The sequence below is a fragment of the Procambarus clarkii genome, chromosome 80, assembly GCF_040958095.1.
Source record: "Procambarus clarkii isolate CNS0578487 chromosome 80, FALCON_Pclarkii_2.0, whole genome shotgun sequence".
Lineage (NCBI taxonomy): Eukaryota > Metazoa > Arthropoda > Malacostraca > Decapoda > Cambaridae > Procambarus > Procambarus clarkii.
In genome coordinates, this window is record NC_091229.1 from 21,826,696 (window position 1) to 21,843,487 (window position 16,792).

At 34.2% G+C, this 16,792-nt stretch overlaps 1 protein-coding gene across 8 annotated transcripts; it reads right to left on the bottom strand.

Moving 5' to 3' along the window:
• Window positions 1-4,826: 4,826 nt before the first annotated feature.
• Window positions 4,827-16,789, bottom strand: Pcmt (Protein-L-isoaspartate (D-aspartate) O-methyltransferase). Of its 8 annotated transcripts, none has more exons than XM_069314904.1 (8): window positions 16,763-16,789; window positions 14,397-14,543; window positions 13,215-13,351; window positions 12,279-12,383; window positions 11,819-11,939; window positions 10,976-11,139; window positions 10,257-10,351; window positions 4,827-7,672 (listed from the first exon to the last, which is right to left on the bottom strand). In XM_069314904.1, exons 2-8 carry the CDS (start codon window positions 14,521-14,523, stop codon window positions 7,660-7,662), a joined length of 762 nt encoding a protein of 253 aa, XP_069171005.1. In that variant the 5' UTR covers window positions 14,524-14,543; window positions 16,763-16,789; the 3' UTR covers window positions 4,827-7,659. The 8 variants fall into 8 exon arrangements, with proteins under 8 accessions (XP_069171005.1, XP_045583608.1, XP_069171006.1 ...); XM_045727652.2 differs by having other exon boundaries at window positions 4,827-7,628; window positions 16,763-16,784; XM_069314905.1 differs by having other exon boundaries at window positions 4,827-7,744; window positions 16,763-16,784.
• Window positions 16,790-16,792: the final 3 nt, after the last annotated feature.

Here is a 16,792-nt window from a genome sequence, read left to right on the forward strand (position 1 = left end):
CCAAGTGCTATAAAGTTGTGATATCTTGCTGCTTTCTCCTGTAGACAAATTGGAAATTATATTAAATTAGCATCAAAGATTGTGTTTTGGTTAGGATAAAAAAGTTACAGTATAATAATAAGCATATTTAATTTTTCTTCAGATAGAAATGAAACATGTTGGGGGGGGGGGGAAAAAGTGAATAAACTTTCCCAGTATACATTATTAAGGTGAAAATGTTATAATCTCACTAACAAGCAGTACAGAGATTGACAATTTCATGTAACCCAAGTTTTAAAAACAATCCTATTACAGTATTCCTTTGTAAATACACAAACTGGCCCAGCATCAGAAACTGAAGTAATTATCAAAAGAATTGGAAACTAAAGGTTCACTTTAGATCAACGTTTATAATTGCCAAAGTTTACATACATGTACACAAGATATTGTCTACTTTATGTAGAGTAGTGTTTTTTTTTTTTACATTATGAAACGGCCCAATAAGACAAATTTAAACCAATTTAATTTAGTTTTTAACTATCGGCACATTCTTTTTTTCTGGATTACCTTTACATGTGATACTGTACATTGTAAATCGTTTATTCATGCTTTCTTCTAATGCTGAGGTTGGGTCAATTCCTTATTATCAATATCACTGAATTGGTGCAATTTGGCAAGCATGTCCAAAAATTTAAGTTCACATTGAACAGGATTAATAAATTTGATGTAGAAAACGTGCATCCATCGGCTGCAGCCACATTTTGCTTTACTTGGAAGAGCGGTTCCTCCAGTTGTACAGTACTTATACTAACAAAAAAATAGCATTTGTTGCAAAATTCATATAATTTTCTATTTGGCATCTGCTGTGGCCAGTTTCATGAAGCCAGATGTCAGCATAATTTCAATACATGTAGAGTAAATACATCAAAGTACAGTACTCACTGATATTTGTTTTTAAAAGGATTACAGTATTTCGAGCATTGTATATCAATGCAATATTAGTGTTGATTTATAATAATAGTATTAAAAATCTTTGACTAATTTTCCAGGAGGATACAGTAATAATCTGTATACAAGAAAAATATACAATTTTCACAGAAAATAAATTACAATTTAACAAAATAGATTGCACATGCACTAAAATTTCCTTATTAATAGACCAAGATATTATGCTATTAGTTTTGTATAAGAAATATAAGGGATAAAATAGATTAAATGTGCTTCGTAGAATTGTTAAATTTCCTGGTAGTTTCTCATGTCAGTCTGGACCACGAACTATAAATCTGTGTATTAAATTATTCATGCTGAAGCAATTCAGTACTGCATTAATAATTATGGAAAAAAAGCATCATCATCTGTGCATCAAACTATCTTAGAATTAGGCAGTAACAGTCATATGGGACCCAGATTTTATTCTTTCACTTATGTTCACTTTAATACAAGTCAATTTCAGTTACATGTGTGTACTCTACACTCCTACTTGAAATTTTTAAATTGTAACTCCTTTAAATTCAGCTACTCGGACCAAAACTTCCAAGCAGCACGGGCTATGGTGAACCCGTAATGGACTTGTCTTTGCCCTTTCTCTTGTACTACTGTCCATTATGCCTCATCACTGGTCCAATGTACAGCCACATCAGAATGAAATGTTACATTTCTTCTGACTCGTACATAATAAAAAATAAACTCATCATGAGTACATTACACACACACACACATGAAATGTGAAGTAGAATTTTCTAGAAAAACAATCAATACTGTACCTCATTATGAAAAAGATAGGGGCAAGAAATGTATTTCAAATTTTGTTCTAGATTAAAGAACACTTAATTGGCATTCACACTGCAAAAATATACTCGATACAGAATGCCCATATTTTTTGAACACGAGATAGATTAATTATTAAATAAAATTATTTAATTTGTAGTTTCTATATTACAAATAAAAATAAATTCACATTTTATTAATAATTAAACTATTGTAGTTTTACATTTCAATGAGTACAATACTGGGAATTCCATGTCAATATTGAGAACTTTTGATTTGTAATCAGTGTTCTAATTAGCTAATGTTTAAACACAGATTCTTGGTATAATAAATGTATTGAGTAAATTTCTGTGTATGTAAATCATATGTATATGATTCCAAAAATTCTTCCAAAACATAATACTGTACTGTATAAATTACATATGAGTGCTATGACTGCAGAATCTATATAGGTTTATCTGTTGAAATAAAAACATCCCTTGTATTCACCGAATCTAACTACTAACTATACTCATCAGAGAAGTCAAATTATTGTACTCGGGTCACTTGGTAAAGAAATAGCAACTCAAAAACCTACCACATCTCACTGTAATCTGTGTGTTAGGACATGTCAGTTTATTTTACCACCTCTGTGAGCCAAGGATTAGAACATTCACTCCACCTGGCCTCCTTTGTGAGCCAAATATTAGAATATTCACTCCACCTGGCCTCCTTTGTGAGCCAAATATTAGAACATTTCCTCCACCTGGCCTCCTTTGTGAGCCAAATATTAGAACATTTCCTCCACCTGGCCTCCTTTGTGAGCCAAATATTAGAACGTTCACTCCACCTGGCTTCCTTTGTGAGCCAAGCATTAAAATGCTCACTCCACCTAGCCTTCTTTCTGAACCGGGCATTATAACATTCCACCTGGCTTTGCTGTGTCAGGAGATATCACCACCTGCCTGTCAACATTATAACTTGAAAATGGTCAACAAATTTGTAGTACAAGTTGTAATAGCTAATGTATCCTAACAATACTGTTTTTAAAGTCAAATGGCAACAAATAAAATTGAAACATATGGTCACTAAAACTGGATATGTATGAGCACCTACATAAAATGCAATCTAGTTTTGAATACAAGATTCAGCAAGCAAAAGTAACTCTAAAATCACATTTTTTACACAGCTGGACAGTTTTCTGTCCATTATACTGTGGCTTCTGGGTATCAAAGTAGAAATACTTCTACAATGTATACTTGGCAAGAATTCTATTAGCACTGCTAAAAACAACTGCACGTACAACAGTTCAGTCAAGAGACCAGGCAAGGCCAAAAAGAAGATACACAAGATCTAATTTTTCTACGTAAAAGAAAGAAAAAAAAGAAAGAAAAAAAAAGCAGCAGATAATTATATAAATTATTATAAAAAATTCAATTTACATTCAATACAATTCACAACGTATATTACATCAGGAGTTATAGTATAAAGCTCCAATTCTATATTATTCAAGTATAATCCCACCCAGAGGGCACAATATCCACCAGCAACATTAATTCAACGCTTTCAACGTTGATTTAACAAAGATTCAAGGTTACTCTTGGATACTGTTACCCACTGGGTATATGCTCCAGTTCATAACTCCTACATCAACAGCCTTATAATATGCAGAACTTAAGAGGTGCACTAAATCAATGAAAAAGTACACTAGTTCATAAATGTTAGCATTTTCTGTAACAGTACAGATATTGAAGTGTCTTGTGGACAAGTTTCAACACAGCTGTTATGTTACACGATTAAATATACATAACACACACACACACACAGAGTTATCAAACTGTACAGAGGAGCTGCCTCATATGGGCCAATAAGCCTTCTACAGTTTCCTTGATTCTTATGTTATACTCCTGTGTGAATCTAACTTAATTCATCATTTCCCCACAATTTGTCAAATATCAAAGAAATAAACTATGTCATGTTAAAGTCTAAGCGAATGTTAATATTCGAATCTCTCAGTCCTAGTGGATTTTTCTCAATCTAAATTATATTATTATAAAGTACAGCATTGTGATAAAGACTTCTTTCATGCACTTTCATAAGAAGAGTTGATAAAAATGGGATATATAAATGATAACATTTCTATACAGTGTTGCACAACCCTCATAGTGACCTGCAGTACACACACGCATGTTCTCTTAAGTGTACAAACTTGTATGCACAGTAATAATTATAGTACAGTACATATTATACTAATAAAATTAAATATTATAAATAAATCTGCTACTCAAACTGTTTATTTTTCCAAAGAATGAATTACAGTACTGCAAAAGATTTGCACTCAAATAATTATGTATATTATATATTTAAACCTACACGGTGTTAATAGCAGAATATTTGTTACCAAATATTACTCATTTACCATAATGCAGTACTTTATAATAATATAATTTAGATTGAGAAAAGCCACTAGGGCTGAAAGATTTGAATATTAACATTCACTTATACTTTAACATAATTAAGGTAAGTTATGTCATTGTAATATTTATAATCTATATATTTATATTTTTCAAGTGCTGTACTGTACATTAAAGTTTATTGACGAGATTAGATTTTTTTTTATGTACCGTACAATAAATATTTTCGTTCACCAATTTGAGTCTTGTAGTGATTAACTCTAAATAATTGTTTTTACAGCACTCAGCCCATCCCCCCATTTGGTAGTCCTGTACTTACAGTACTGATGAGGACCATAGTACATAAACTGACGTACACCGCAATTATCAAGTAGAAATCGGTACTATTGACCTGGACAAACTGGAAAAGATTTTCTATTCATGTTGCAAAGACAAACTAAACTAACCGGAGCTAACCTTCCTTGGCCTAATATAGTACATGAGTGTACTATACTAGGCCAAGGAATACTAACTTTTTTAAGATTCATTTTTTTTTCAGACTCTATAAAGTGAATAGAACAAAATTCTACTGTCTAATTGCTTAGTATGTCAATCTTTGTACTATGGTGCATATAGTTACAAAGCCTACTATCTAAACAGGAGGATGGCTTGCAGCATTAGAAATTTTTTTGATTAAAACAAACAGAATTCCTTAGCGATTATGCTTATTTATTGTACTTAAGATATTCTATACAGTTGGAACATATATGGCCTGAATTTATGTTAAACCATTTTTGTACATTACATAATGACGAACAAAGACAAATTAGGTAAAAAAAAAATATATATGGATTTTTCATAGTGTATACAGGAAGAGAGCATATTTTATCATAAATGTAATGAAAATGAAAAAAGCAGAAACAAAGTACCCTCACCTCACCATCCATCAGCACACACACACACAAAATTGTATACATGGTTGTACAGTATAGTACTGTATTTATATTATTATTATACAACTTGGGACCACAGACTGGGTTGCATTACTCGGACCATATTTTCTAACGATTTTGCACTGCAAGAAATAACATATATATTTTTTAATGCTTTTCGATTATGTATCGAGTAGAAGAAGAAAAAATGGTGCGGCAGCCAAAGAGTTCAACAACTGAATACATATGTTCACACTTCCCTCTCACAACTTGTCGAGGATAAAGTTGTCTTCAAAGTGCAAACTGATTGTGTAGTTTATGCTACAAGCAGAAGCTAGCAATATAGATCTAAAGCTGATCATATTAACTGCCAAACTCAAGGTTACCGATATGAAAGCACTATCTCAATTATATCTGGTATTAAACAGAATTAGTTGGGGGGAGAGGGGTGAAAAAATTAAAAGTGACTATTTTAAAATGATGCCTAATTTTAGTTTTATATAGAAACTAACAAAAACAAAACAAAGAAAGGTACATCCTATAACCTATAACAAAAACCACACTTCACAACACTTCTTTCACGCCAACTTTTGTTTTGTTCATATTTAAGACAGTGACCACATGCTCAGAATGAAATGATAATGGTAATGTAAATGAAACAACAATGCTTGTAATGTAAATGAAACAACAATGCTTGCAATGTAAATGAAACAACAATGCCTGTAATGTAAATGAAACAACAATACCTGCAATGTAAACAAAACAACAATGCCTGCAATGTAAATGAAACAACAACTGTCTGTAATGTAAATGTATGTATAGAATTCTTGCACAGAACGACAAAAGCCCCAATAATGCCACATTTCACCGGAATATGCTACTTTAGGCATGGGAAATTTATTTCACATTTTGAGATGCTCAAAACATATAAACAAGGGAGATCGAATTATGTGACAAGACGAGGTATTTGCATGTCAAACCAAATACGGTACAATCAACACTGAAATTTAAATGCAGGTCAACATTTTATAAGCTTGAACCAACTTTTATGGGCAACACATCAATGTAAACAATTCAGTTCTGGCAGTTTAAAGAGCTTCCAGTGTCAAACTTCATCAAACTGGGATCAAACTTCAATTTTCCTTAAAAATTGCACATTTAAACATCGGCTTTCTCAAAACCTTTGAGGATGTAGGGATTTTTTTTATTTGGGTGCATCAGTCATATCTCCACACGATATTTAGTTAATAATTATCAAATATACAGTATTTAAAAACTGTTAATAAAGTGCCTCCATAACACACAACAAAATAGGTATTCATTTCAATTACAAAAATGTTTGTATTAGTAACTACAGCAACTTTTTTCCTATTTTCCCCCCACTTATCTGCTTATTACACATGGATATACAGACTGCATGGAGTACAGAAAACTTAAAACCAAACACTGCATAAAATGATTTGGCAAAAGAACAATCCCACACACTCGTGAAGCTTACACAACTTGTCCCACACACACTTCCTTCCTTGATAAAGGAAATTAAATAATTTTGTTTGAAACTGATACATGTACATGCCGATTTGCTGGTGCACCAAAGTAAAAACGAGTAGTACGAAAAGTATTCTTTATTTTTGGGGGGAAAAAGATGAATAAACAGGTCAATAACTAATCTTTTAGAGTTGTCTTTAAATGATTGCAATGGACAACTCTATAAATAAAATTGGCAAGAAAAACTTGCTAAGATTAAACTTCTGAATTTTTACTAACACACTTTTAGCTCAATTTTAGTATTATTTGCTTTCAATCCCATTTAAGAGGCCAACTATATTATATACTGACATTGTAATATGTAAGTATATACATCATATAATTAAATATGATCTCACAAATAACATATAATTAAATATGATCTCACAAATAACCTCAAGTCAAACAATGTTGTAAATTCACTTTTCCTTAATTTAAGTCTCTTTCTCACAATCCTCACCAGACTTGGAGCTCTCAAATATCCTTCAAAACACAAACTCCCAAGCAGTAACTACACAGGCAGCCTTGAGCATCACTACGAGATATGTAAAGAGTCTTAACCAAAAATTATCTCATTAAGGTTTCAAAGACTACAATACATTCTTATGGAAAAGCACAAACTACAGTACTTAAATATGCAGCATTTAGTGATGCCTAACACACTGGGTAATAAATTTCACCTAAATCTTTTATTTTATTTTCAAATTCCTAACTTGGATATAGTGTGCAATTAGACCATAAAAGTCATATTTTACTATTATCACAATTAAGGAGAGGTTCAGGAAGATAAATTTAGAAAAACTAATGATGAAAATGCTACGTAACTCCTTTCTTAATAAAACCTTGTGCTATGAAAAGTGGAAGGTTTTGGTAGTAAAACAATGCAATAAATTAATGAAAAATTGGGCTGTTTAGGAAGCAACTTTTAAGGCTGAGGTGCAGGCGTAGGCGTAGTGGTAAATGGCTGTGGTGGAGTGCAGGCATAGGCGGAGTGGTAGGTGGCCGTGGTGGAGGTGCAGTCAGAAGTGGCAACTAAAGGAGGGAGCAGCACCTGCGAGGAATTATGATTCAGCTGGCGTGACTCACAGCTCCCGTCTGTGGAATGAGACAAATCGTGCGGTGTACACTCCTGCCACACCTACACTCCTCCCAGATTAGTACTTCCACCTACAATACATGGAGTAGGAAACCACATTCAAAAGGGAAATTACAAGTCAGTGCCTTCCATAATTTAGTTCATAGTTAAGGCAATATATAATAGTAAATTATAATGTAAAAAAAAAAAATAAACGGCGTTGAATGTAACAAAACGCCTTTTTCTGGGTGAGACCCGGAGGCTCCTAGGAGCTATCCAGGCTGATATGGATATATTAGCTTTTTGGCATCATTCAATGTGCATGGAGTTCTTGCCTACCGGGGACCACGAGCAAGAACCTGGCCCCCCTCAGAGAGGCATGAGGAGCAATGGCCTATAGAAACCCCCTGTATGGTTGGGAACATTCTATGCCTGCCATCGACTGGGTCTGGCACCCAGAAAGGTAGGCGTCTCAAAACAAACCCCAATTCTGGTGAAAATATTGCTACTGAAAGCTGAATGAGTGGACAGAACTCCCCAAACTAAAATTAGCAAACGAGAACATCCTCATTTTACAAAGTACATTTCACGTGCTCTTAGCATAGTGAGATCACCCAGATGGCGAGAGTTCCTTGTACCTGCACCACCACCACCACCACTCACACCACTATCACCACCAGCTTATGATCACTAACTCCCTGATCAGTAAAACTCTTCATTCCATATTTTTCCCCATTAGACTTAGGAGCTTGAGGCAGCAAAGTTGCTCTACTTGACAACAATGATGGTTCTCTTCGCCATGACCACTGACATAGCTAGTATAGTACTTGCATCACCAACACCAACAATTAGCATATAAACACCCACCCCTCATTACTAGCAACAAAACTAGATATCATAATTATACATTTCCATTGGGATCCAATCTTAAAGTGCCAGTAATTTAAATTGGCAACTCAAGGAATAGCTTTGTGCCAGTCATTACTTGCAGTATGATAAATCATTTATGGAAGATAGTGTCAGGGGGGCCAGTAGCAGTTAGCTGGCACTGACTGCTGTAGGAGACAAGTACAACAAGAGCTGCATGGAGCCATCTAAGAAGCACTAACAAGACAACAAGAGGTAAGGTAAATTAATTATAAGGAGAAAGTGCCATTATTGTTCTGTAACATCATCTATACAGTATACACTTTCATCTTATTTCAGTTTCTAGTCTACTGCTTACAGTACTGCACTCGCAGATGACGGTAATATTAAAAGGTATCGTAGGTTGCAACTATTGTTAAATATAATTAGTAAATACAGTTTACATATTTCTTGAGATATCGGTCAAATTCACAGAGATTTGTAGCAAAAACTGCAGGGGCATTTCAAATTTCAGATTAATATTAATGATAATGTTAGACTTTCATAGAGAATTTATATTTTAACTAATCACTTCAACATAAACAGCTTTAAGAGGCGCATCACTAAAATCTCAAGACTAACGTTTAAGAAGTCCAGTAATTAGAAACCCAACAACTGTTCACTGTAGAGCCAATTATCAAGAAATCTGTAAACAAAATTGATCATAGACTTTTGGAAAACACCACCTCTCAGAGTAAATTGGAATTCCCTCCCTCCCTCCTTGCTGTTTTAAAGGTAACCTAAAAGTTAAAACAGCCAGCATTGGTTGGCTACAAAATTTCAAGATCTCTTAAAATCAGCCGACCACTACCAGAAGCAGCATATGTTAAATGCAGAATGGAATTCATCTGCATTCTGTGACACACACAGCCACTTTTGCTGTCAATAGCACAACAATACACCGATAAATCAGGTTTCTCAACCGACTATTCCGGAGAGATATAGGCATCACTGCTTCCCCATACAGAGTATCAGTGTGCATCTGGTCTGTGATTAGTTTTGGTGTAGTTCTGAATGATTGGGGCACTCTCTCTCACATTTTATTTTTTATTTTTACACATATCTCTAAGAGGAGGATTAATGAACACGTTAAGGAGTCACTACCAAATAAAAAAAAATTAAAATATCCTAAGACTTCAAGTAAATAAATACTCTGTGTATTATGTACAAAAATGGCAAAGAGAAAACAAGGCATTAAGTTAAAACTTGTTTTCATAGGAAAACTAATTTTCACTGTGAAAATTTCTGAGAATATTTTCAGTGAAGATGTAATATAATCTATGCAGCTCAATTAATTTTGTTTAAGTCCATTACTACCTAAAAATGAATTAAGAAATATACTTGCAGAACAATGTACCAAGATCTTATATATCAAAGGTATCAGATGTTCAGTAATTTACTTATTTTAATAATGGCATATAAGGGTCAAATTATTATCCTATATTTATATTTGGCGTTAAAGGGCATAAAATCCTTAATACCACAGAAATTACATACTTATGCAGACAGTAACAAAGCATAGCATTTACTTGATAATATCAGATTTAATGATATGATCCTACACATTCACTTTGTTATGCAAAACAACATTTTTAATGTCAACACAATTAAAATAATTAATCTTTTGCCCCCTCCTCCATTTCTTTTTTCTCAAGCTCTTTGCGAGCATTTAACGTTGCCATACACTTTCGCACTAACCTGCCAGGCCACTGATAGTCCTTATCAGTGAGAGGAACGTAGATGACGCCCATCAACACCTGCCGCTTCACAGTGCCATCTTCCAACTTGTCAATCTACAATGTGGGTGTGCCAACACAGTAAATAAAAGATTAACATTTAGAATTGTAATCCTGGACTAAAGGAAGCTTCATTAACTTAAACAAGGTGATTAATGTTATCTTTAACCCCATTAGGGTTCAGATTGGTTTGCTGATAATCAAATTATTTATCCATAAACAACCATTACAAGGAATGTAAACAGCTTTGTTCCAAAGAATTAATTACATTTTGGATTTAATGATATAATCTATTAAAGGAATACATTATAATTACTATTATATATTACACAATTAACAAAATTATTAGCAAATCTTCACAAATTACTAATAATGACATTATTAAAATTAAACTAAACATCAGATGCAGTTTAAAATATTTTGGATTAAATTCAAAATGAATTTAATCTGTTTAAAATTACATAGTAAGCATAAAATCTTAATAAAACAAGCAAATGACAGGAATAACATGCAACATATACAAACGGAGAAGTTATTTTAACAACTTGAAATACATCAACTCATTTCGAGCAATTAGACCATTTATGACATGACAGTAATCCTGCAATAACTTCTCTTCCATAGAGCATGTCATCATCTCAATTAACTTGTGCCCATAATCTCTACAATCACTTAACGCACCTGTTCTAAATTCTGATTTGCTCCTTCTGGGCCAATTGGAATGATGAGCCGCCCACCTGGAGCCAGCTGCTCAACCAGTGCTTGGGGGAGAGTGGGGGCTGCAGCTCCTACATGGATAGCATTATAGGGCGCTTCCTCTGTATGGCCTAGTCGACCATCACCAACTGTAAAAAGACATACAATAGGCCTATATATATTTCCTTAGAATAAGGAATTCAAATAAGCATATTAAACATGAGAGATGAACTGTTAAAGTCTGACACCATTAAATATAATTCACGTATTGAAGAACAGCATATGAGCAATGTGTCAATGTAATGAAATCTTAATCAGAATGCAACAGATTTGGTTTTGTGATAATATCTAAATCACATACAAGAACAAAACTATAGAGGAATGTTGGTCCATGCTTGACAGCTACTGTATGTATACTTCCTCCCCTCCCCCCTCTCTCCCTCTCCCACACATATTTATGTCTAACCTCGGACTGAAACAATCTAGTGATCCCACACCAATTATGTTGCCCACTAACTTATTCCATAAATCCTCAACAATACTTCCAACCAGATTTTACCCATTTTTGTTAAACATTTAAACTAATCTAATTTATACTGTATTCTTTGACTTTTGTACTTTTTTTTTTTTTTTACTATAAATTTTAAGCAGCATACTTACACCCCTTATGTTACATCTTTTTCACCCGTTTGTACACATACTGTATTTCAATCGTGTTCTCCTCCACTTATTTATACATATTGTCAATTAAGTTTCCTGCCCAAAAGCACAGTAATATATCCTGTAACTTTCACTGTATCAATCAAATAAATTATGGAATTCACTGACCAACAAGCTTGACTACGCCCGATGTCAGCAGCTCTGGACTATCCTTCTCAATATTTTCTTGAGAAAATTTAATAAGCTCACTAATGTGGTCAATTCCTACAGCATGGCCACTTTCTCCAACCTGTATAGCAACAGAATATATTATTATAATAACAAATTGAAATTATTATTTATCATAATGTTACTTAACAGTACAAATTTGATTTTAAAAGTACTTTATGATACTGTATTAAAACAACGGAAAAACAAAGCGGCAACTTCATATATGATTTTTAAAACAAAATGCAAGAGGGGGGTAGAAATGCGTAATTTAAAATGTAACGTGATAGAATTTTTGTTTTCAATAATATATAACATTAAAAGATTATTAAAAAAATATAAAAGGCTAAGCAAAAATGAATCATTTTAAGAGCACATAAGTATCAAATATTAGCAGATACAGGACTCGCTTAGAGCTTACCATGTGACCCATGCAAGCAGTAAGGTAACCACTGCCCGAGCCAACATCCATGGCACGATTGCCTTTCTTAAGGTGATTACTGAGCAGCTCGAGGGCATGTGCATGCTGAAAATATACAAACACTAAGACTTAGTACTTATCACCACAAACTCCTGGGGCCAGATTCATGAAGCAGTTACCAACTACAGTACTGTAACTTTTCTCAATCTTTGGCGGCTTTGTTTACAATTATTAAACCAGTTAATGAGCTCCGAAGCACCAGGAGATATTTTTTTTTATTCCACTTAGAACAACAAGTAGCTGGATAGGGGCAACTTTAATCTCTTTTAATCTATTGGTTAATGCTATGTATACTTTGTTGAAATCACTTAATGTTAACTAATCAATTATGAGTCCTAACACTTTACCTGTGATTAGTCCATTCATTGAAAAGGTCAAAGTTTTGGAATTACATATGCAGTACTCATTTTAAGCTTATTTTTTAAGAGATAAAAGACAATGCCATGTAGAAAATCCATGAGATGTCAGCAGCCCAATCATATACAGTAAAATACCTGTAATTTACACCCATATAATTCATGTTATTCAGGGAACGGAAGCCTGTACACTTGGGCTTATCGAGATTCTAGTAGGCTAATTACTGACCTTCCCCAGGATTCAACCCACAAGAATTGCTCATCTCCTGGGTACCTACTTAATTACTAGATGAACAAAAGTATCAGGTGAACAGAAACATGCCAAACTTTGTCTTGCCTGGAGATTGAACATGAGTAGTACCTAGATTGTGAGCCAAGAAAGAAGACCACTGTGCATTATATTATCAATAACCATGCAAGGTGCACTGACAAGTGATACCATAGCCAATACCCTGTGGAGGAATTCAGAGTTGTGCAAATTGCATAATTTTTGACAATACGGGATATGCAACCCACTAACCATGTGAGGTGCACTGATGGTGACTCCATAACCAATGCCCTGAGGAGAATCCATATAGGGGTTGTGCTTGGAGTACAGTCCTCGGTCAACTCGCAACATAACGCGCTCAACTTCCGGTGAGCGGATAATTTGGTTTGCTGCAAATAAAATGTACTCTTATAATGAATTGTACAAAATAATAAATATATGGCCATGACTATATATATGAAAAATAAATTTAAACACAGACATACATACAAACAAATACACAGACAATCAGAGAGAGGGGAAGGAAGGAACACAGTATCAGATCTAGTAACAACAGGAATCTTCATGAACTCTTCAGTGGCCTAACCCATCCTTTCTCTAACTTCTGGACAATGTTGAGAACCGTATCAGACAATTCACCTCTATTCTTGATCCATCCTGACTGAATGAGTTAGTACATCAGAACCTTCAAGAGAGATGTCGATGGTCTGACTGTCCTGTATAATGCCAATGAATTCTTAGTTCACCATATGGTTCAACTTCGTGAACAAGCCGAAGATGAAGACTTAAAAGTGCTCAGTCAACCTCATACTGGATGTGCCATTCTCAAGAGTATCACACCATGAAGGATCATTCATTCCTCAGGTGATTCGCATCTGAAACATGTTCTCTCAACAAGTAGATACTCGTGAAATCAAGTGAACTGTCCATATGAATGCTTTGGCACACAGTTTGATCCAGTGTCATTCAGCACAATATCTACTGTGATATGATTATTGTTTAACAAAGTTTATATGCATAAAAGAATAATAAATTCATTAAATACATCAGTTACTAAGGTATAACAGATTCCCTATTCTGTTAGTTGAATCATTGTTTAACTTGACGTCATTTATTTTCAGTCTAGCAAGATTTCCATTCTATTGCAGTTACACTGTACTGAACTATATTAACAAAGACCACTAAAATAATGTGCACTACCAGGCTTTATATTTGCATTCTTATTAATGTTAGTGGTCTTATAAGAATTGATTAAATCTCAAATTTCACAACCAATTATATCTTCTAGTATATACTGTCTATAAAGGTAAGAAATAATAAAAATATGTATACTGTATACAGTATAACACCAAGTTAAAGACACAAAATACTCATAGTCCGCATAAGATACATAAAACTAAAAATGCCATCTCACATATATATTAACATCCTCACCTTTCAAATGCCTAACCATGTCAGCATTATCACGCCCGTGAGATCTCCAGGCCATGATGGAGCGTAAACAAGACTGTGAAAGCACTCCAGCCACTAGAAACAGTTGAAAGGTTCTGTTGGCTAGCATTCAGTGCCAGTGACAATAATCTGAAAAGTGAATGTACTTTTTAAAATTCAAATTAGTCTTAAGTGCCTGAGGTGGTCTATACAATTCTGCTTGTATAAAACTAATGTTTCTTAAAACATGGAAATTCAAATACTGTATATAGTACATGGGGATATTCATGCAGATCTTGCTGCTTTATGTCTGACAAATAATGGAAATGATATATGAATCAACAAGCTCCTTTAGATAAAAAATAAACCAAAGTCACCCTTTCAGTTAAAACACACAAATCTGTTAATGAATTAGGCCCCATACATTTCAATGCCTTGAAGTTCTATAAAAACGATAAAAGAATAGGCAACTGAAAACCTACACATTTCGCCGAATTTTGCCGAATGAAATATGAATTAATTTTTTTTTTTATATATACAAGAGTTCTTACATTCTTGTAAAGCCACTAGCATGCTATGTATTTCAGGCAGGCCCTTTATCCTATTTATTGGTTTTACCAGTACTGCATATACTTTAGTGTATGCAATAGACAGAGGACAAAACTTGGCTTTTCTTACATATTGCACTATTGATACTGTATTGTACATCCCATTTTTTTTTTTTTTTTTTTACAAAAGCCTTATATACCCCTCTTCAATAAGCTCTCCTCAAATTATTATATTCTGAACTTAGCACTCCATTTTTTCCATGACAATTCTTTACTATATCTGACTAACAAATGCATCTTAGATTGTCCAATTTTTCCCTTAGCATTTCTTGCCTTTTTATGAAAATACTGCAAATCTTGCCACATACCAGCTCAAAATATAGCAAAAATGTAAATGAATATTTCTACTAAGAGCAAATACAAGAGGACATCATACAACTTGATATTGGTCCAGGATTGACTGAAACGTCATCATTTCCTTTATTTTCAAATGTGTGGTTGGAAATTTAATTTTTGGCCATATTATTATGACATTGTCTGCAAGAGGAAATATTTCGTGATTAATTGTGAGCAACTTTCACACGATCCAAAGAAATGCCTAAGCACTAAGACAACATTCTCAAGAGTAAAACCAATCGGGTAAAACTTATCTGGCTGGTTATTATAGAGCGGGCATCAGCTTAGCGTCTCACCAAAGTGAAAACATCACAAAAGCATCCCAACACCATACTATCTAGTACAGTACAGTATATTACTTTTTACTTAATGCTCAGTAGTTCCTGCGATACAAACCACCATTTCGGTGACTGGTGCCAATTGTCAGCCAATTTGATTATGCATCTGAGAATACCAAGTATGGTACTGTACTGTAAGGAATGTTGTGCAAAAATGTTTTAAAATGACAATGTGTATAATATACAGAATATCAATAATGGTGAAATGCCTTTATAAATGTATTATATCTCTAACCTGGGGCTAAATACAAAATACCAAATTTTGGGAGAGAATCAATACTATGAAAGCTAATCAATACAAGGAGGGTTTCTAGCATAATCTAGAGAAATCTTTATATTAAATGGCAGGGTGGGAGCTAAGGTCCCCCTCCCCATCAAGACCAAATAAAACTGTAAAATTATGAGATAGTAAACAACTAAAATGCATAAAAATGACTTGCAAATACAGAAGATTGTCATATAACACATAAATTATAACTCTGTAGCAAGTACCAGCTCGTTACACGTGTTATAAAATATATACCACATTTCCAATTCCTCCAATGTGTTAATGCATAGAATAAAAATAAGCATAATAAAAAAATAAATAAATAAATGTTTATTTGGGTAAGGTACATACATATAAGAGATTTTACAAAGAATGATGGATTTATAGATAGGGCTAGTATATACAACGCCTAAAGCCACTATTACGCAAAGCGTTTCGGGCATGAAAAGTAACTTACAATTCTGCTAAAACCCCATGCAAATTAAAAAAAAAAAAATCCAGATCTTAACTGCTCATTGAACCTATTGGAAGGTGGATGAATCTGGTAGTTAAAGTGGGTGATATGGAGGCTGTGGCCAGCTGGAGTGAGGTTACAAGGTTACAAGGGTCACTATGCCCTACACAGCCTCCTGACCTGCAACCTCATCCTCCTCGACACCCAAAACTACCGTGACCCCTCACGTTGACCTGTCAACGCCACACAGGGCTCACCCTTGTGGTTCCACAATGACCTCCGCCCAGCAAATCACCCGAATGCTCCTCGCTAAGGGTGGAAATAGGGAGTATATGAGCGCACCACACCCGAAAACCTCTGTTTACCTGATGGCCAGCTGATCGAACTGACTCTGA

Coding starts and splice junctions, on each gene's coding strand:
- Pcmt (XM_045727652.2), bottom strand. CDS start 14,523: ATGCTAGCCAACAGAACCTTTCAACTGTTTCTAGTGGCTGGAGTGCTT. Junction 13,352..14,396: donor CATGGTTAGGCATTTGAAAG/GTGAGGATGTTA, acceptor TTTTATTTGCAG/CAAACCAAATTATCCGCTCA. Junction 11,140..11,818: donor GGGCGTAGTCAAGCTTGTTG/GTCAGTGAATTC, acceptor GTCTTTTTACAG/TTGGTGATGGTCGACTAGGC.